The following is a 23,120-nucleotide window of genomic DNA, read 5'->3' as shown; positions in this document are numbered from 1 at the left end:
AAGTATACAACGTCCTGCCATTAACGCGAATATCGGCGTTAAATCTCACTAACTTAAAAGATCAATCTTTGAACGGCTATCTCTTAGTTCCTGCAATATTCACTTTATTACGATCCATAAGCCAGCCTTATGTATGCTTCAACTAAGTACGAAAGTCGTAATATAATTTCTTGTTCTCGCACCGCATTACGGAAGTCCATCCATCTTCATCCTTGCGTAAGTATCTAACCGCAAGGACAAAGTTGTTGTCGGCACCGATAGATCATTACGAAAGACGACCGCAACACGCATCCCGTCACCCTCGAGTTTTGATCGGATTAAAGACTTAACTGCCCGTTGCCGCGCGCGTACGCGTAACTATAATTATACGGTGTCGCATTATAATTGGCTAATTTATTGAATTAACACGCATAGAATTACTCGAGAGAATTTTCAGAGAATTTTATATTAAAAATTTTAAGAATTTTGTATCAAAAATTTTATTTAAATATTAAAATATATTAAATTTATATTTTCCCAACAAAAAATTGTGATAAATGCACCGAATATAAAATTGTAACGTAATATTTAACCAGTTTAATCGTCTTAAACAATTTCCACAGCTAACAGGTTGAAATGAAATTGTTATTTTTAATAGGATTATTTATGAAAATTCTTCTTTTTTTTGAAAAATTACAATTTTCTTTTGCACACGCATAACGATAAAATACCAATATTATAATTTATGTTATATATTATCTTATAAATACATGCAATATTTTTACAAATTTGAAACAAATAAAATTAAAATTTTGAATAAATTGCACATGTCATAGGAGGAAAAGATCTGTAAAACATATAATCTCCAACAGATTTGTAACTCCGAACTCGAGACTTTTTTGAATATGTTACAGGACATTGCGACTTCCGGAATCATGCTCATTCAATTAATCTTTTTTCAATCTATAAGTAATCCTGGATTCACATATTTTTCTATACTGAAATAATAACTAATTTTCTATTTGAATTTATTATTTCAAAGATAAAACAAACAATCTAAATACATACATGCATAGATCGAGTTTTATCGTAAATGTAAATTATAAAACTAATTAAGGAAAATTAATGGAAAATAGCAAATGTTTAATTTTAAGAGCGTTTGTAATTGTTTATAAAGCAATTATTAAAAAAAACTTTGCGCATCTTTTTTGTGACGATTGCATGATTCACGCAGTCTTGTAAAATCCATTAAAAGCTCAATTAAAATGGTTTACTTTCTTAATAAACAAGACTTATGAAGTATTACTTTTTGAATGAACCATTCATTCTTGTGAGAAAAATTATTTTTCGCTTGGAAGATAAAATTAAATAACAAATAAACAAATTCAGAAAATAAAACTCTATCGATGATAACTATATAATTTAATATAAAAAAAATAAAAGGTGTGTCTTCATTTGCGTATTCTCTTATTGCGTTTTGAAAAATTGCACAGAATTTTTAGAAAATTAATTTAGCAAAAATGTATTTTCGAAAAATATAGACAAGCGTCATAATAAAGATTTACATTTGCAGATATATAGTAATTCTAATGATTTTCGCAGTTTAACGCGCGATTTTAACAAATAGAAAATCTGAAATTCTCATCTCGTTATCTAAAGATCTATGTATGAAATTCCAAAAAGCGGAATATTCTTATCGCAGTGCAACTTCTTTAGAAATATTCGCGATTTAATAAAAAAACATTCTGATTCGTTTTGACATAGAAAGGTATATTTTTATTAAGATACGTGTTATATTAAGCAACATGCTAATAAGTGAAACAGTAAGACGCTAAGCTTTTTAGTTGTTATATAACCAAGTATGATATTAAATTTCGAACTTTCATCGATAATAACTTATCGCAATATCTCTAGAAATCGGATCAATCTGTACTTGATACGATTACAAGTGAATTTCTTTGCGGAATGAAGTTCGTATTACGCAAGCAGCGATCTACGAAATATACAGATCTTTCCGATAGCAAATCAAAGACTATTCAACAAGTACTCTTACTCTTGAAATGTATCCTCTCTATTATACATCATTGGACAAGATCCAATCTTGACAGAGATTTAAATCTCTGGAAAATAACGATACTTTCGAACTTTAGAATCTTTGATATTTTTGCAGCCATGTATATGAAATTTGTGACGAACGAGCGATCAAAGATACTTTGTCCATTCAGGCTTCCAGTCGATCGTAACCAGTCACTATTCGACTAGAGATTTCCTGCATCATGAAGATGCATCCATCTCATAAAATGATATTTATTAGAATCAAGTATCTTTCGCGAATAACTCGATTTACGCAAATTTGGCTTATGAACATTGAGACATACTTATTCTAATTGTCATTCCTGAATGTTATCTTCGTAAAATTTCGATATTTTGAATATCGCGTCTCTTTTCCTATCGATATTACATTATTTTCCGCTTGGAAATTAAAGTCAATAAATGTAATTTTGTTATATTTTAGTGAAATCTGAAATTAGCATAATTGCATCGATTTCAACCCCCATTCTTCATCTGCGTTTCATTGTTATTATTCAGATTTTATTGCATTATTATTTAAGTATTTTCGAACATGTGTGTGCTCTCAATTCATATGTTTATAAAAGATTAACATAATTACACATAACGTTTCATATGAATTATATAACTTGACTAGCGGGCAATAATTATTACGTAATTTGTATATATACAAATTTCTGCTATATATATACAACAGAACTTGGATTTCAAGTGGGAAACCGGAGAATGTTCATAGCTTGATTGAAATACTTATACCAGACTCCCTTTACTCTCGGCTGACGCATAAATGTTATGCGATTTGCTCCAGGCTGTGTTCTCATACTATGCTCATAGCACTTTACATATCTTATCAGAACAAGTGATAGTAAGTGTATTATTATTAAACCTTAACACAAGAAATATGTCATCTGCTAATTATAACAAAACTCATTGTATAAATGTATAAAAATGTTTTCCCAATTATAAATTATTACTTAATATTTATTTATTTATGTATGTAATATTAGAAGAGAAAAACCTTTATACCATTCTATTCTTAATTTCAAATCCTTAGAAGTTTTTCACTAAAAATGCAAAATAAAAATTTTTATTCGCAGATATTTACTAAATTGCTTCTCTATTAGTTTATATTACAATTTAAATAAGATTTTGGCAAATTTTAGAATAATAATAATCTAAATCAGAGCATATCTAGATGATGATTTGATATTCATAAATTGACTACAAATTATTAAATTATTATGGAAAAATTAATTCTAAATTTAAATTTAAATTTAAAAAATACGCAAAACGAAAAACTAAAAAAGAAAAAAAAAACGGTATAAAGTAGAGCACTATAACATAAAAATATGCTATAGCATAAAAATATAAAAAGCAACATATTAATATTCATTGTATACGATCGGTTTATTTATTAATTATTTAGAAGATAATTACATTTAACGTAATTTATTATAAAAATATTTACTGAGAATATGTATGCAATTTTCTTTTACAACAAACGAATATTGGATCCACAGAAATTCAAAGTAAATTGTTATACATATTTCTTTTGGCAGGATTTATGTTTTGTCGAAAAGTAAAGTGACTTCTCGTGATAATTCGTTTTTTATTGAGAGTATTCCGTAAAAATTTTCTCAAACACTACGACTATATACATTTCATTCTGCGAATGTTTCTCGACTCAATGCTCTGCCCATTTCCCGAACCGATTGAATGACGTAATCGCATTATTTCGTGAAGAAGTTCTTTCGGAACTGCGACCTCTTTCAATCCGATGCCTCGTGAGAAAAATGGGATGATTTCCCGTTGAAAAGTAAATTCAAGTAATGAATGTGTGTCATTAATTTCCTAGAGATCAACGAGTACAAGCAGTTCGCGCATTCGCCCGTAAAATCGTTCTCTTACCCGTTTAACAATTAATTCTCGCCTGGCGCAAAGGAAGTGTTGAAAAAAAGTACAAAGCGATATTCGCATGTTGAACTTTTAAAGTTTCAAAGAACAACTCGCGCAAAGTTTTTGAAAACGTATCGCTGTTTTGAAAGGAATTCTTGATTGAGGAAATTTGATTAATCATCGTACTTTATGCTATCGTATCTAAACGTCAAAGCACTATTTTTATTGAAGTTTTACTCGCGAATCTGTTTGTGAATGAAACTTTTTAAGATTATATTTTGCCTTATTAATTTATATTTTTATTACGCATGGTCACAATATATTATGTGTAAAGATGTATAAAAAGACATGCCATCAAAAACATCTATACCTAAAAAATAATCGATATTAATTTAATATTGGTTTAATATTGTTATTTGTACTTATTTGGAAGAAAAAAATATTTAAAGAGATTTTCGTACAAGGAACAAGCTATTTATATATCTGAACATCTGAAGAACAGAATAAATTACTTTTTATTAAAAAAATTCTTGTCAATTCCAAAACTATACGGAAAATATATTTGAAAATTCTGATCCCAATATTCCACGTGCAAATATAAATAAAGAAAACGTCCCTATGTATCTCAGAAATTTAATCTAGAGAAGAAAATACGAAAGGAACGAAGATCGACTTTACTTCCACTTGAAGAACTCAAGAGAGATTGACTTCCTCACGCCATTGATAAATTTTTAACCGATCTCTGTGGGGTAATATACAGTTGTAATGAAATGTACTACGTATTGATGTCGGCAGTTATTGACCCTAACCGAAATACTGTAATAACTATCGTCCGTTCAATCGACGACTCGGAAGCTACGGAGGAAATTGCATCGATGAGGGTAACATCACTGCTAATAGAAATTTCTAAGGGGAGAGAGGGGGATTTTATCCGCCCCGGTTTACGTCTGCCATTCGGTCATCACTTTCGTCCTTTTCACGGGATAACGATGCTCATCGTCATTAAATGTCACTGTGCCTTTTATACGCTCCACTAAACGAACGAATTTTGCCTTAAGTGGTATAGTGGAAAACCTTTACGTTTGTTACCATCGGAAAAAGCAGCGCGGAAATAAAATACTTTTTATTGCCCGAGACCACTGTAAAGCTACACACACCCTGTGCTCGTCCTGCGAATGAGAAGATAAAAGTTTCGTGCGGGAGTATCGTTTTAGAACGATCGTTGCACACCGGCTAACTGTCCTACGCTACTCGGAAACATTTTCAACCGGCATTCGGAGCTAACTAGCCCGCACGTTATGGAGAATGCTTAAAGAGAGAAGATAATTAACGCCGTAGTAATAAAGCGGTCGTTTCTCGATTTTCAACGACCGCTAGTATGCGAGGAAACTGTTTGCATTGAGCGCGACATGTTGTTTCATCCGGGACAACCATCGAGCTTAATTTTGAGAATCGTATACACAAATGTAAATTGTCGTAATTATATTTCGCACACTTACGACATGCTAAGCTGACAATTAAACGTTTTCTCAATAATTATGCAGTTTCAGAAATATTGATCTTTTAGATTATTATATTATTTAGATTATATATGTTTGATATGTATGGAAATTTAAAAATCAAAATTTCTGATTAGAAAATTATATTTTCTACAGGAAAAATGAATATGTTATATTTGTAGCTTTTTAATTCTCACTTAAATAAAAAATAAATAAATAAAACAAAAGATGAATATATATTACAAACATTATAAATTGTTTCAAGCAAACTTATATAATAATGAATTATTATGTTTCCAAGAAAAAAATTTTATATTTTCTTAAAAGAAAAAAAATATTTATTTTGTTCCAATTTTTCCTTTCATTACTCCTACCAAATTAATTTAGTATTCAACTAATCAATGCTTTTAGTATAGCATTAACTGCTTCTGAAATTTATACCTTAGTTGAAATTAAGCTTAGTAATTCTATGAAGGGTAAACTACTGTGTAATGTCGGTGTATAAGATTGAGGTATTAGATGGGAATTAACGTACGTTACTTCAATTGAGTATTACTTAGTCAAAGTATTAAATCTCATTTATAAGTATAATACCCGCTAATCTCTTGACCAACGATTTAATCGCTAAATCGTTTACGTGATTCACAATTTAAATGACATTCTTATACTTATCTTTATTTTATTTATTATATTTATTATATTATATTAATATTTAAAATAAATATAAGAAAAAATAATATAAAATAATATATTAGTTGAAATTACTGTTACTCAAGTACAATATCACAACATAATATTATTTAAGAGGAAATGACGAAACAAATTTTTATTCTTTAGCAGTTTAATCTTGAATGTCTGAAGAGACGTCTATTGTCTAATCACGAACGTGTTGTCTGTATTCCAGATCCAACAAGCTAAAGCCATTTTGGCATAGCGTGAACGAGCCTATACCGGTTATGGAATATCTCTCCTCCGCCCTTCTGTCTTCCGAATATGAGCGTGCACTCGCTCGCGCTCTCGCGATGCCGGAATGTCCTGTGGTGCCATTCTTCGGAGCCTTCCTGCGCGAACTACGGGAAGTTATTGCATGCGAAACAAAGGTAAATTATTACGAGGACTATATCATGTGTTTTCCTTATTATTTATTTAATAATGCACTTTGTGTGCACTTTGAATGTAAACAAAACTCATTTGCACGAATAGATGTTCTACGTTGCCGTTAAATATGTAAATGAAAATCATTTAAATCTGCTTGCATAGACACACTTAAATGCTACATGCCTGTACTCTCGCCTTTTGTAAACGCTGAATAATTTATCGAGTAATTTTGGTTGTGCTTCTCCACTAAGAAGATCACGTCAACGCAAGACAACGATTCAACAGACAAGATTGAGTGCACTCATCGAGCAGAAGATTAATTATTTCGATAAGATATATAACTTAGTTTATTTTTTCGTCAAAGTGTATCAAGCACGTGAGATACGATATATTACGAAAAAAGAAGAAGCTAAATCAAGGAATCTGTAAATGATGGAACGCTTTCGCCGAAGAATTTTGGCAATCGGCCAAAGCAATTCACTGATAAAATTCGACGTATCTTCTCGAGTGCATCACAACCAAGCCTGAAAAATCGAGAAAGTAGAGACGGTCAATGATACGGCAAATTTACTCCGTCTCCGTTCCTACTATATATTATGTCAAAAGATAGCAAAAACTTGTTAGGGTGAATTCATCTGAAGGATAGGAACTGATAAGAAATTAGAGCAAATAAGAAAATCTTCAAAAGGCATCAAAACTTAAAAAGGCCTGCATCTAAGTTTACGAAGCTTTTATTTGAAAAGCTAGTCTCTTAAGATAAAATCAGAGTATAAAGGATCTTCAATTTTGTTTTATAAAGATTAAATACATTGTAATTTTTTAATAATTAACAATTTATCAATAAAGATACAAGCGTACATAATCTTGTCAACAACAATCTATCATGCAAGAAAGCCTTGAATCGTGGAGGAGTTTACGCTTCAGGCAAGATTATTTTGAGTGCAATCGCAGGGAATTGCGCAAAGAAATTCTTGAACGAGCTTTTTACGAAGAATAGCACCGTAACGGAAGAACGGCGGAGGTTGCGCCATAAAAACGACAAGGAAAGGGGTTTCTATCGGCCTCCAGCAGCTACGATGGTTGTAGGCCGGCGGAAACTACTTGCTCTTGTCGCTAACGATCATCATCGGGAAACGGAATAGCCGCGTCTTCCTTTTATAGCGTCACGCTATTTGATGGTAAGAGCACATCGTGCTCCCGCAACGAAAATCACTGCTTCTAAGAGTAGCTCATGAAACTTAACTCGCGGAACGAGTCTACGGAGTCGCCGATTGTTGAAAGTTCAAACCAAGCACGCATTTGGCACCACGAGATTGTAATTAGACTTTCCATTCATGTTAGCTCTAACTGCGTGACAATATGCGAAGTTATAATGTAAAGTATCTTTTTTAAAAAAGATATGAATTATGTGCGAAAGCACGTACTCATTTTTTAAGATTAATTTGTAATGCTTTGCAAAATATTTTCGCAATATTTTCACAATATTTTCGAAGATACATGTTGTTAAACATCGCTTTTCTTAAATATAAAAAAATTATTGTTAATTTCGAATGATAAAATAATGTTTAATCTCAATTTTTAATTAATAATTTCATATAAATAATTTTGTCCACTTTCAAATGTTGTGTTTTGAAGATACTAAATGACAGAAAATCCAGTCTTTATTAGAAATTTTTAAAATAAAATTTTATGTTAGATAGTAAAACTGTAATCAAACAAGATAAAATTAACGCTATAATATATTATGTAAATCTACTCACATAAATCAATATTTAGCAAAACGCTTATTTATATCTTTTTTAAGATAAGCATAGCTGTATAATAAACGATGAAATTATGCACAATTATGCATCATAATAAAAAAATTTAAAATTATTGACGTGTACAAAATGTACACAAAATTCACAATTTCTGAGACACAAAGATAAGCTTGCAAAGCAATTATTTGCATTTTGCTCTACACTGATCGTTAATTATATTCGATTAAATAATGATCGATATTGTGGGAACAAAATAAACGACACGCTTTGCCTTGAGACTATCTATGGCTTAAATAGATTTCGTTATCATCGTCACCTCCTCCTTCTCTCTCTTTCTCTCTAGGAGATAATCTGCCAATCGAACATATCCATAGCGTGGAATGTCGCGGCTCGCAAATAGAATTTCAAATTGACATCGGCGCGATATTAAGACGCCAAACCGATGTGTAACACTGTTATCCCTTTGTATTGCTGGCCGCATCTCTCATCGGCACGTAAATGTATACTTCAGGAGAAGAGCGGGAAAAGGAGGACACCGAAGTTAAGTAACACTGCAAAAGTCACTTCACTCAGCCAACATCACGTTCGCCACGGATAGTCTCGAGCTTTAAACTTTAAAAGACCAAATATTACACAGACACACTATGTGTCTCACCGTTACCGTATTACTGTGTATGTTCATATTATTATTTGCGAATAATGCTAAGAAAGTATTATAAATGGCCGGATGGACAATGATAAATGGAGCGTACAAGATACCTTTATATGAAAAATTCAAATTAAAAATTCCATTAGATTAAATTATATTATTCTATTAAAAATTCTATCTTAGCTTAATTAAGTTAGATATACACAAGCTTAACTAAATTAGATATACACAGCAATTTTCAAAGTTTTCTTGCTTACAACACGTTATATCCGTTATAAAAGAGCGTGAACTATCCCATTAACATGTGACATTTTTATGAATATTGTTATTTCGTATTATGAACTTGTAACAACATAAAGTTATGCAAATCGAAATTTTTCAGATATTTTTAATTAATCATACATCTTAAAAATTAGTTATTTTAAATCTAAAAATTTGGATTAAATACTAATTCTTTGAGAAATAATCACATCATAAAATATCTTAGAGTCTACATACAAGTTTCTTTAATATATTAACATATAAAAAACAGTATTTGTCCGTTTTAAATATAAAATAAAGGAGGATATTTTTGGTATCTAAAGATAACACATTTCTAAAAAAAAAGTGTCTTATTTTGAAACTTCAAGTGATATTAAATAAATATCTTCTTTAAAACAGATCCTTCCTAAAGTAAAATTTTTATGATACGAAATATCCCCGACCCTTTAAACATTAAGCTTTTCTCATTTTGCTTGCCTCCCTTATTTGCCACGGTCGATTTTCGATCAAAAAGAGCACCGGCTGTCGTTTTAATTCTACAACGCGATGAGCAGACTCCTCTATCTTCTCCACAAGGGCCAAATTAACATCCAATGTATTTTCCTTCCTGGGAGCAGATCGAACAAGATGTATTCGGATTATCCTACTCTCAAGCGTATTCCCAAGGGCTTCAGCATGTTTGTAATTTGGATCGCGCGACTTAGCGATGATGCTGTTCGACGGTGAATCGATCAGCGACGGATTAGCATGGCGCGATAAAGTGAAACAGCATCACCTTATGACGCGGTGGAACAATATACCCAATATATTAAGGTTATTGGATAATAATTAATTATAAGTCACATTAAAGTTCTTGCTATCAGAGCACATTATAAAAGCTAGCTTGCCAAACCAGTTTGCAAACAATTATCTATACGCATTATTTGTATTACTTCGATTCACAAATCTCTTTCCTAAGAAGAATAAATGAAGGAATTTAAAATGTTCACGAGTATGTTGATCGTGATATACGAGAGAAAAGAAATGCCAAAAAAAGAAATTTTATTCATGTATCATTAAAGATTCATTATTTAATGATTAGAATTAATTAATTTTATTGCACCGTCTATGAAATATAGTAGACATTCTAGAAGTAAAAATATGTACTAGAATCAAAATATTAGATATAAGACGAGTCTTTATCAAGTTTCTCTCAGTGCCACTCATAACATTCTAAGATCGTTAGAATTTACACTTGCGAAAGAGCCCTTTATGTGTTACTACTTATCGAGATTCAAAAATCAGTCTAATGCTTCTGTCGATGAACACGCGAGATTTCGAAGGTGCATCTCGAGACGAAGCCTTAAACTATTGATTTTCGAAAGTCAAGCTTTCTTTGGATACACAAACAAAACATTGCTACTCGGATTATCGAATCTGGCATCCTTGAAATCAAAATATTAGAAATAAGACGAATCATTATCAAGTTTCTTTCAGTGCCACTCATAACATTCTAATATCGTTAAAGAATTTACACTTGCGAAAGAGCCCTTATGTGTTACTACTTATCGAGATCCAAAGAGCAGTCTGATGCTTCTGTCGATGAACACGCGAGATTTCGAGGGTGCGAGATCTCGAGACGAAACCCTAAACTATTGATTTTCGAAAGTCAAGCTTCCTTTGGATACACAAAGAGAGCTTTGTTACTCGGATTATCGAATCTAGCATCCTTGAAATGACAATGTCTCATCGCTAGTCCTTTCAAAGCGTCGTTATCGTGTGAAACGGTATAATAACATGTACGTAGTGATAGCAATCGTAATTTAATATTCTTGCGAAATTCTGTAATCTAAATTAGGAAACTCCGAAACCGGATGAATTTATACATGTATTAGATGCTTCTCGCAGTTATAGAATATATCATGCATTTTAATCCATTCTGACGTAATCTCACATATGTTCATTTCACACGCATATCGCAGTAATAGCCTAATAAACTCGCGATTATTGTCGATATTTTTATTATTATTAGTTAATTTTCTATTATTATTATTATTATTATTAGTTAATTATTTTCTATTTGTATGCATTTCTTAGCGTTACATTACATCATAAAATTACACAATAATTTTGTGTGCAATTTAGTCACTTTAAATATATTGATAAGATCAACTTTATAAAATCTCATCTTCTTTTTTATCACATAACACGAGATATATATTCATTACATATTCATCATATCTAACATATCACAAGATGTACCAATCAAGCTCCTTTATTTTTTCATAAAATATATTTTATAATAAAAATGTATAGAATAAAAATAAAAAGAGATCAAAATATTATACGAAAATAAATTTAAAATACTATATAAAAAAAGTATTGTAAAAAAAACAAAACTACACCTACTGTAAAAAAAGCGAAACTACTCTCAAAGCATTTTTAGTATCTATTGAAAATAAAAACACGGAAATAAATTAAATATGCATATATCAAATTCAATATTTTTTTCCAAGATATAAGCTTATCTCTCTATTCTCTTCTAAAAACAAACTGTTTATTTTATTTTAACGGCGTTTCAACGTTCATATCTTTTTTTTTTAATTTTTTATATATCAATTTTTATATCAATTATAATTGCCGTACAACGCAAAGCTAAATGCTTTTTTTATAATACAAATAAATTTTGTGCACGGTAAATATTTAGTCGAAAAACTTCCGATGACTTATCGTCTTGGTTTATAATGTTCCAGCCCCATTTCGAGTTTAGAGAAAATCGCGAGTCACCACGTGGTAGCGTTAAGGAGAGCGAACCTCAAGAACACGTGCCTTTGTCTGCGCCGGCCGCCAGGATCGCCGTCGAGAGTAATACAGAGACGCCGTCAGGATGGAGTTCGAGGAGCGGCTTCTTGAACAAACCGGACAACCCCATAACACACGACACAAATTTCGTTCTTGACAAAGTCGCCCTCTTTCACAAGGTAATTCCAACAACAAAGTGTACGTCATCTCACTAAGATTCCTAATAGATCATCCTAATAAGCAACGTTACTTTAATCGCAGCTGTTCCTAATTCTACTCGCTAAAGTTGAAAAAAATGCAAATGTTCGAATAAACATGCTTGCTTTAAATAAATATCATTACGTGAATGCAATATTAGATTTTAGTAATATAAAAAAATTTGTTTTATTAATTTATTCAATTAATAGATTTATTAAAAGAGCGAAAAATATCATTGGCATTTATTACAGTGATTTTTTCAATACATATTAAAATGTAATATATTAAATGTTTAATCTAACGAGGAATTAATTTCTTTTTTACATAAGCATCGGCATGCTCGTGGCAGAGACGCGACTACCGGTTCCCTCCATCGCACCCTGAGCGTTCACACGACCGCGATCGAGCAAACGTATATGGCGGAGGAATGCGATGAGAACGATTATCATCTTGATTTGGACTCCTACAAGCCCGTACAACCGATCAAGATCGATCACGGAGTCGCTTTGTTTCCCGTTGCCGCGCCACACACCGGCATGGATCTCCATCTCCTGCAGGTATGTTGCTTGCATTCTGCAAATAATCTACACATTTCATATCCGATATGTAGGTATCGTATCATAAAGGAATCTCTCATACGCGGCCAGCTTCATAATTATATAAATACTTTTATAAATTGCCGATTTTCGATTTCTATTCTATAAACAGATACGAGATTTTACTAATACAACGAAAGATAAACATTTTATAACCAAGTAATTATTTCTCTTTACTCAAATAATAACTCGGACCATATTATCGATTAAAGAGCATCCGAAGGAAGATAAAAACAATTTCAAGAATAAAAAAAATATACAATTAATAACAAGTCACAATAGAAAATATAGAATTAATAACAGTTACAATGGAATTTTTTATTGGAAACTATGAAATCAAAAATAGTAATTCTAAAACACATTTCTTGTGTATTCTATTTGAAATGTATGGCAAATTGCTGTGTTGCAACTTAATGAAATTTCACGTAACACTTAACGCTGCGAAGATTCACAACGCAATGCAGTTTCCGCTTTAAAATGACGCGCGACATTCGTTCGCGCTATGTCGCATCCAGACTACTCATTGAGAATGCATACACATGTATGTGCACACACATACACACACTGTCTGAGATCGTCGTTTTGGAACTGAGAGACATTGCGTTATACAACGAAACTGCCAATTCGTATACGTGACATCGCGATACTGCACGTGGAGTGCATCGCAAATATTGGACGCGCAGGATTTGTTGCACAATGCAACGCGATGTCGGCGACGCTTTTGATCCCGTCGCTCTGTTACGGCTGCGGTAGAATCGGATAACGATGTGCAGTAACATTGACGTGGTTTTCCGTGCGATCTATATCGCGTCGTAATGTTTAACAGTTGTCATTCCGCACGTAATTAGTAAATTATGCATCATAAAAAAATCGTCTGACGATTCTAGCGCCGTTCGATTACGATATCTCAGGGAAGAATACTATCGCATGAATTATGGTGCGAAATAAGGTAGACTATCTTTTATGCAAATAACCTTTTAAACTACAATTTCTTCCGATAGACAATATAAAGCAATCATATACCTAACATTTTTTGGAAAATATCGACATCAGAGTCTTTTCCTATCTAAAATAAATTATATTGTTCTATTCTAATTTGCTAGCTCCGAGATAAATATGAATTTAATACATATCATGAAGAAATCTATATATTCGAGAAGCAAAACTTCAAATATTATCAAATGGAAAACGATATCGTATTTAGAAAGAAAAGGATCTTTTATATTTCAAACCGTTCCATGTAGTTAAATAAGACATAGCAGGTTATATTCATGTCTATTATTAATCACAATCGATACAAATCTGGAAATAAACTTAACATTTACATAATATAAGCTGTAACATTTACATAATATAAGCTATAACATTTACATAATATATATAAGCTATAACATCGCATTTAGATAAAAATGATAATCTAAAAATTTTTTAAATATCAATTTTTTGAGCTTGATATTATACGAACAAAATATAAAAAAATATTGAAAATATTAAAAATTTGCAAATTACGTATAAATTGTAAATTCTGACCGATGTAGAATTATGTAACTATTAGAAACGGTCAAAAAATATGATTTACATTTTCTTGTTATTTAAACATATGTGACACAAAAGAAATTCCTGTCGATTTTTCATCACGAAATTCTAAGACTGACTTTGAAATTTAAATAAACACGCATTTTTTTTCTTTGATATTAATAGCCGAAGAGACAGCGATACAACGCTACGAGACCTTCAGATCGTTTTCCGTTGAAGCTATGTGAATCACAAAAGAAAGTAAAGGCATGATATTGACCTTTGATTCGACGTTTGCTATTTTTTCTCATGATATAGTATATTATCGGAATTATAAGGGATAATAAAAATAATTCGGGTTTGTATAAAAGTATATTAAAATTATATAACGTATAGATTATCAAAGAACATCAATACGCGTGGGAGGCTGATACATCAGCATAAAGATATCTTCTTACTCTTGTGGATGGCTTCGAAATATGTATTAATGTCACGGGGTTACGTTGCTTTCATGACGCTGTGCTACTGTGATAAGAGATACCGTCAGCACGTAGATTGTCGCACGTCAAAAGGATTTCAAAGGGACCAGCCTTACGCCCATACTCCTGATATGCCTCGCGGAAATTAGAGAGAACATAGAGAAAATATGGAGAGAGAAGGAGGAAACGAGGGAGAAAAAAGCAAACTGACGGGACCGATGGGAAAAAAAAGTTGTAACGCAGTACGAAAAACCGGGTCATCCTTTTGAATCGTGCCACCAATTGTCAGCGTTAATTGAGTGGCAAGAGGAAAAAATAGGACATGACATATTCGCGGAGAAAATGGTTCATAACGAATAAATTCGTTATCCTCCTGTTATGAAATTTCAGCACAATCGATAATCCCGAGTTTCTCTCTGTTAAATTGTTAAACAGCGTTTTTTCGCTAGATACATAACGGATGATCCATCAAGTGAGATATATAGCTTTCAGGAAGAGGTTACGCAATTTCATCCGATTAATTCTTCTATGACTGATAATATCTTGTAAAAATAATTGATTTAGTATCGATAAAATGAGAAATATAAACAATAGCCAAACGCAGCAATAGCCAAATACAGTTATAGCCGCTGTATGTAATATTAATAATTGTCATTCATTGTCACAAATAATCTCAATTATTTTCATCAATGGACCTTTTTATTCTGATTTGTTTTTAAAAAATTTGGTTTAAAAAATAACTACCTTTTTATTTTTAACGTTATATTTTTGCAATTCACATCTTCAAAGTAAATTAATAAACTAAAACATATATTTTTGAAATATTTTATATATATTCAAATACTTTGTCATTTTTAACAGTTAGATGAATGCCAAACTTTAAAATACAATGAAGTTTGCATTAGAATTAACATATTTCTAATAAACTATCATAAAAATTACAATATTCTAATATTTAAACAAAAATATTTTGCAATGAAGAAATATTTCAGCCAAACAAAAAATCTAAAAGATGATTTGGTGAAATTATAAAAATAAAGATGAATGGAAATTGTGCATTTACAATATAAATTAAATAAACTAATTAAATTAATAAAATTTTCATTTTTTTCTTTTATTCATATCGATATCAATGAAAAATTAAAATTCACTAAAAATGGCGATTATTGAGTTTCGATACAGATATAAATCCATCATCTGTTTCTATGATAATGAAAATGCGATAATTATACGTAAAATATTAATATAATTTTGCCATGTAACATTAAACTCATCGAAATTTCAATATCTGATATCAATCTATTATATTATATTTTTTCAACAATATCTAAAATGCAGTATTCATTACATATTATATATCAAAATGTTTTGTGAATTCAAATAATTACCCATCGACAAATAAGCGATTTCATGCATACACTCAAGCGTATATATGTGTAATAAATATCTGCAATGTACTCAGTAGAAAGAGAAAGAAAGAGGAAAGAGAGAGATGACCGCATAAACGTTGCCATAAGTGCATTACAGGTCCCATTAGTGCTATAAATGCATCTACAACGTCTCTAATACATATTTTGTTGAGGCAAGAGCCCAGTGTGACGCAGTTGCGAAAATGACCTCGTAGCAGCGAAATATCTTGCACGCTAAAATTAATATATTTATATTTTCCGCACAACACAGACGCCTATGTCCTATTTTTTAAAATAATATTACGACAATGAAATCTAATTGTATAAAGACCAGCGGAGTAACGATTTGGAACGAAATCATAAATATAATTACCACAAATATATATTTCACACGAATAATACTTTTACTGATGAACTATTTCCTCCTCATTTTACACGACATTAAAAAAATTATTTTTTGTCAAACTACTTAAAAATCTGTGATAGTCAAATTGATGTGACGTATAAAACATATTCTAGCAATCGAATATCAAAACTGCGATATCTATATTTTCTATCTATTAGATTTATATTTTCTATCTCTCTCTCTCTAATTTTCATATCTCTATTTCAGATATTACATCACGGCACGACTTTGGTACACTGGGATTGCGAAAGTGGTACTTTGAGAACGGCGTTGGTGTTCGCACGCGTTGATCGCGCCTGCGGCACCTTCGTCTGGGAAAAACCACCATGGAGTCCCCTGAAAACTGCGCAAGTCGGCGGTACCGCTCTCACAGAATTTTCATTGACCTCGAACCCGGAAGACACGGTACCGGCAGGCCTAGTCAGCAGATACGCGCAGCAGCCAGCCGATTGTGCTTCTGTCACTCTAGAAGAGGGATATCTTGATCTGGGATCGGTGAAGGAGATAATGATCGGCTGCTGCGATCGCGACCGAGAGGCTGATCTCAGGAGCATCTGCAAGAGATACGGCCTACCGGGCTCCGACTCCTGTATCGGCCTCATGTATGGATCGAATCTTCCGGACAATCGACTGATCTTCTTACTTTGTCCCCCCGCCCTTAGCAAGTATGTATAAATTTCTAAAATAGAGAATACACATAAGAAGTATTTGTTTAAATCATTTTAATGTTCTTGAAAATTAATCAATTATTGTGATTAATTTTTAAATGTTTCTCGTTTTATTTTAATGTAGAAACAAAAAATAATTTAAAATTTGCATTTTATGTAATTTTAATTTTTTGAACGACAAAAATCCCTCGAGTATGTTTAAATTATTAATGTTTTTCTCTACATGTGCTATAAACTTTAAATTTTTCTGTATGAAAGTTCAGCTTACGCATAAATCAATTAATACAGATACGTTAGCACAATTAATGTATCTTTAAAACGTTGGCCATATTAATAATATATTAATGATACGTTAATAGTATATTATCGAGAAATACATTACATATTAATAACAAGTTGATATCACTTACGTTTCGTGCTACTTTATCTATTCTCTTTAATAATTTACGAACTATTGTTGAATTATATTTATTATATATATATATATATATATAATTCACATAAAAATAATTTGTAAATTATTATATTAAATTATATATATAATATATAATTATATATATAAATATAAATTATATATAAGTATAAATATATATAAGTATAAATTATATATAAATTATATATATATATTATGCACACAATTGTTTTACATAAATTATGTGTAATCTGTATATACACGTATTTCAGAATATGGTACATGGGATTATGCTGGATACTGCGAGGCCTCAAACGACAACAACAATTAACAGATCGTAGATCACGCTGGTTGAAAGAAAAATATCTCCAATTGTACTTTTCCTACTTCGAACAACCGATGGAAGGCTTGGAACAGCCGACGACAGCTGATGCTATACGTGTTTTTGGCGGTCGCGATTGGTCCATGACAGAAAGTGTTGGTACACTATCTCCAACGAGCAGTAGCACTTTACGCAGACGAAACGTTAAAGGCAAAAAGACGAAATCGATTGGCAATATACATGCTTTAACCAAGGTTTGTGTAGATTTGTTTCGCATTTCTTGTATGAAATCAATAATTCGTGTGCGGAAATATTCATACTTTATTTTCGTGAATATATAATCGTATATTCATCGAACTAAACAATTTTTTATTTAATATAGGAGTTGAGTCTAAAACAATATGACTCCTCGACCTCGGATGGAAGTCTATCGACTACACCTCTTCGTCACATTACGGGGAGTAGAGAATCCCTAACAAGAATCCTACCAGCATCACCAAGAGCTAGTCGAGACCGAATTCCACCGCGTAGCCCACCCGGTTCCGCTGATCGTATCGTTTCTTTGCCTTACACCACTTTTCACAAGTACGTCGTTTCTTTAATATAAATTCATTTGAAGTTTTTTTTTATTTATCGGAGAGAGAGAGAGAGAGAGATTTCAAACAAATAAATTTATATACATATAGTCCGAAATATACAGAATAAACTTATTAAACAATTCAGAAATATAATAAAAATTTGTGTATCAAACATTATTTCAATATACATTTTTATAAATATTTTTTTATTTAAAATAAATAAATTATATATATATATATAATTATTCAAATTATGAGTCATATGTGAATAACGCGTGCGTAGTTTGTTATGTGTTGCCAGAGAAAAGGACAAAAATGGATCCGGTGGTATACCTGGTGGCTCAGAGGCTCCTTGGCAGGTGAAAGCGCGCACCACTTCCATCATGTATGAAACGCAATTAAACTTTGTGGAGTTTGTCGCGCTTTTCCGATCATTCAGTTTACGAGCTAGGAAAGATTTGCGGGATTTATTCGGCCAATTAGCGATCACGTGCCGTAGCCAAAGTGACGGATCATTAAGAGACTTTAGCATGCGTCCAGCGGTGCTCAGGCAGACCAGTGACGCTACTCCGCAAAGAATCGGTAAGCCACGATAAGAATTAAATACTGATATATGATTTCAGTGAAATTAAATTTTAATATAAACACACATAGATGATCCCTATCGTTACAACAGAAATGCTAATCAATTATAATTGAGTGTACTTATATATATAAAATAATAATTTCAAATAAATTGGATATACATTTTTTTTTTCAAATTTTATTGTAGTACTATAATGTATATTAATTTATATATAAAAATTTTTCGGAAAACGGAATTCGTCATATCAATTTTAACTTCAGTATAAACATGACTTTTAGATATTTAATATTCATAACCACATTAAAATTAAATAAATATTTAAATATTTTATTATCTATAAATGAGAAATCAATATTTAAACATGCCAGGTTTGCTGACAAGAAACAACTCAATTGACTGTCATGAATATAAGACGAGCAGCAATTTGCAAAAGAAGCAGATCTTCGATGCAGTCGCGGCGGCAAGCATAGTTAATAATTGTTCCGGCGTGGACACATCGAAATCTCAAGTAATCACTCTGGCGACATTTACGAAATTTCTGGAATCTCGACAACAAGAAAAATTGAGCGACGAGGAAATCAAAACGCTTATTAAGGTAAATGCTTACTAGATTTAGAAGTTAGGAGTTCACATTTTTTTTAAATTTAATTTTAATCTCATTTCTCCGATATCTCTATTCGCAGAAATTAATATTTTAAAAATGTACGAAATTAATATCCTGATTAATATACTGCGTACTAGATTGGATATCTGTATCCAATTTTGCGAAAAAAAATTATTTTAATTGAAGACGATAAACTGCAATCTGTGTTTTCATATCCAAATAATTAGAAGGGATTCTTTGTTTTCGAGACACTCTTGATTTCAATTTGTCTTGTCCGACAAATAGAAGATGTCAATTTCGCTTACACGACCACCATTGCATTGCAATACATTCGCTCATGTGACCTAATACAATCAAGTCTATTTGCTTTCATTTCAGAGGCACGAACCAGACCCGGCTCTTCGCACACAATGGTGTTTGTCTTTCGAGGGTTTTGCGCGATATATGATGGACAAGGACAATTATGCCTTTCCGAACGAGTACGCGACACCGTCCGAAAGCGAGATGCAGCAACCCCTGTCGCAGTATTACATCGCTAGCTCCCACAACACTTATTTGACCGGACATCAACTTAAAGGAGAATCCTCTGTGCAATTGTATTCGCAGGTGAATTACTATTTTCAAAATTAAATTTTGCAAAATTTATTCATTATAATAGATAAATTTTGTAGAATTATAAAAGGAATGTGTGAAATATATTTGCTTCGATACCATTATAGCTCTCTTTCATTGCAATCAATTTAATAATAATACACTATTAATAATTTTGCACGCTATTCAATAAAAAATAAAAGAATATTTCAATTCTACAAAAAGATTCTATATGTAGTTAATCATTATCACAATTCAAGCGATAACAAATAACATTTTCAACATCTTAGAAATTCTGCAAATATATAAGAAATATTTAGTCTAGGAATTTTGAAAAATATTATATTAGTTTAGAGAATTAATTTTTATTCTGTCCCGCAAAATAATTAATTTTTATTAGAACAAATTATAATTAATAGAAGCAAAATATAATGGCTAGTAATAATTTAATAAATATCTATATAGGTGCTTTTAACCGGATGTCGCTGCGTGGAACTCGATTGTTGGGACGGTGACGATGGGTCCCCGTTAATTTATCATGGTCACACATTCACTACCAAGATACCATTTCGATCGGTCGTGGAAGCGATCGATCGAAGCGCCTTCGTCAGTTCCCCTTATCCCGTGATCCTCTCCATCGAGAACCACTGTTCGCCAAGTCAGCAAGCTCGCATGGCTCAGATATTTCAGGTATATTTTTTAATTGCTCGATAAATTATTTTCTATCAATTATCGTCATAAGTGCAAATTATAACCAAGGAATACGTCGTTTCAGTCCGTTTTTGGCGAGAAATTGGTGACAAAATTTCTCTTCGAATCCGACTTCAGTGATGATCCGCAATTGCCTTCACCTTCGCAGCTTCGTTATCGAATTTTGATAAAAAATAAGAAACTAGTGGTCGACCCTGCTGGACCATTGTCGCATACGCCTCTTAGTCATCGCGGGAAGATGCTCATGTCGGATCGTGCATCCTCCATGAAGCAAATGCGAACAGATGTGAGCAGTACATCGGTCGTCGAGTATTTTAGCGAGGATGAGGACGACGAAGAGGATGACGATGAGGACGATAATATCGATGGTAAAAATAATAGACAATATATTATCAATATTGGAATATAAATACTTGAAAAAATCTAATCGATATAATAGACCTATATTTTCCCAAAAAATATCAGAGAGCTTAATTCGTTCTTAATCCTTTTCTTGATTTAGACCTAAATATTCTTTACATGCTACTATTTAATAAACCGTTTATCTCGAAGTTACATAACACAAATATATTTCTCTCGAATTCCAATTGCGTTCAGAAATGATAGCAATTGCCATAATTATAAAAAACTTATGACGAACCATTTGATATATAATTTACAGATAACTCGATCTCGAGCTACGAGAGGTATCTAGGCGGCAGCCAAGTGCCGCACGGTCGTTTAAAATCGGATCCAGCAGTGGATGACAAATCGCAAAAACAGAGCAGTCAGATAGCCAAGGAGTTGTCGGATCTAGTGATTTATCTACAGGCGATTAAATTTCGCGGATTGAATACCGCACCCGGGACAGCCGTGCCAGGGAAAATACGACATCCGTCGCATTCGGGACCGGTTCAGAGGCACAGTATCGCCGGTATAGGACCCAGCAGTATAGCATCCTCTTCAGGATCGCCGCAATCTCTTTCGACGTCCGCCTCGATCGCGAGCGGCGGTAGCAACATCGATAATATCTTCAGGTTAGTTTCTTAACGGAATAAATAACTGGCAAATCCGAATATATGCCAATAATATCTTTTATATTTTCACATTTTTCATATATTCTTCGGAGAATTTTCTTTGTAAATATGTACATAAATTATATTCTACTTATTTTTAGCATTTCTTGAAGTGCTTTTTTGTCACTTTTACATTTTTCATTATATAATTCTTTTATCTTAGAATAAAATTGTTCTCTTTGCATATATTATTTTTTATATATCCAATTGCATATATCATTTATTATTTATTATTTTGCAAATCACATTTCGGCAATAGTAGGTATACAAGGCCGGTTCTAACCCAGGTCCTCTCAGGGGGGGTGAGGCGCGAGGGGATCTCAGCGGCGCGGGGGAATGACGTCACGCGGGACGAAGGGGATTTCGTAGGCGCGGGGGCTGCGGGGCGGGGCGGGGGACGCTTGTGTTGGATGTTTTATGACAAGTATAAACAATCATAAACCGATGTTCGGCTGCTTTGTACCCTTGCAGCGCGTGTGAGAGAGAATGATAATATCGCGTGCGAAAAAATGCGTACGAGAGAGAACGATAGCGAGACTTATAATTAGCGCAAAGAATGGGAAAAGGGTAGTGCAAGGGAGAGGTGCGTAAATAATTATACATTTTTCTTTTTGAAATATAATTTCGGTGGCGCGGGGAATGACGTCACGCGCGAGGAAGGGAGTCTGCGAGGAGAAGGGGGATCCGCGGAAAGAAGACGGTGGTGTGAGAAGGATAGCGCTACGTGTGGGAAAAGGACAGCGCTACATGTGGGAAAAGGATAGCGCTAAGTGTGTGAAGAGGACAGTGCGACAAGGATGACATCAACGTGCGACAAGGATGGTGCAATGTAAGATGGCGTGAGAAGGACGACGCAAAGGTAAGTGAGCGACGAGCATATGAAAGAGAGAAAACGACAATAGCGCGAGAACAACGCGTGCGAGAGAGAACGATATTGCAAGAACAACGCGAGTGAGAGAGAGAACGATAGCGCGTACGAAAGAGAGAACGATAATAG

General features: G+C 32.6%; 1 protein-coding gene and 1 long non-coding RNA gene across 7 annotated transcripts in view; one reads left to right on the top strand and one right to left on the bottom strand.

The window, feature by feature from the left end:
- LOC145970290 (uncharacterized) overlaps positions 1-23,120 on the bottom strand; it is a 48,374-nt gene that overhangs the window by 1,931 nt on the left and 23,323 nt on the right. The gene's annotated exons all lie outside the window — the stretch shown is intronic.
- Positions 1-23,120, top strand: part of LOC145970285 (1-phosphatidylinositol 4,5-bisphosphate phosphodiesterase epsilon-1) — a 134,830-nt gene that overhangs the window by 93,023 nt on the left and 18,687 nt on the right. The window contains exons 1-13 of one of the 5 annotated variants that reach the window (XM_083096891.1): positions 13-216; positions 6,349-6,544; positions 11,945-12,172; positions 12,521-12,748; positions 16,804-17,261; positions 17,949-18,252; positions 18,381-18,583; positions 18,860-19,158; positions 19,531-19,757; positions 20,145-20,372; positions 20,823-21,047; positions 21,133-21,436; positions 21,730-22,084. In XM_083096891.1, coding sequence (XP_082953017.1) covers positions 6,401-6,544; positions 11,945-12,172; positions 12,521-12,748; positions 16,804-17,261; positions 17,949-18,252; positions 18,381-18,583; positions 18,860-19,158; positions 19,531-19,757; positions 20,145-20,372; positions 20,823-21,047; positions 21,133-21,436; positions 21,730-22,084 — 3,203 coding nt within the window. In that variant the 5' untranslated portion in view covers positions 13-216; positions 6,349-6,400. Of the gene's footprint in view, positions 1-12; positions 217-6,348; positions 6,545-11,944; positions 12,173-12,520; positions 12,749-13,375; positions 13,737-13,890; positions 14,050-14,488; positions 14,570-14,698; positions 15,254-16,803; positions 17,262-17,948; positions 18,253-18,380; positions 18,584-18,859; positions 19,159-19,530; positions 19,758-20,144; positions 20,373-20,822; positions 21,048-21,132; positions 21,437-21,729; positions 22,085-23,120 lie in introns of those variants that run through there. The other 4 variants (XM_083096893.1, XM_083096894.1, XM_083096890.1 and 1 more) reach the window with 4 other exon arrangements.

The sequence above is a fragment of the Camponotus vicinus genome, unplaced genomic scaffold, assembly GCF_025532165.1.
Source record: "Camponotus vicinus isolate PSW18456_S1 unplaced genomic scaffold, iyCamVici1.0 SCAF_4, whole genome shotgun sequence".
Classification (NCBI taxonomy): Eukaryota; Metazoa; Arthropoda; class Insecta; order Hymenoptera; family Formicidae; genus Camponotus; species Camponotus vicinus.
This window is presented reverse-complemented; position numbering and strand designations above follow the sequence as displayed.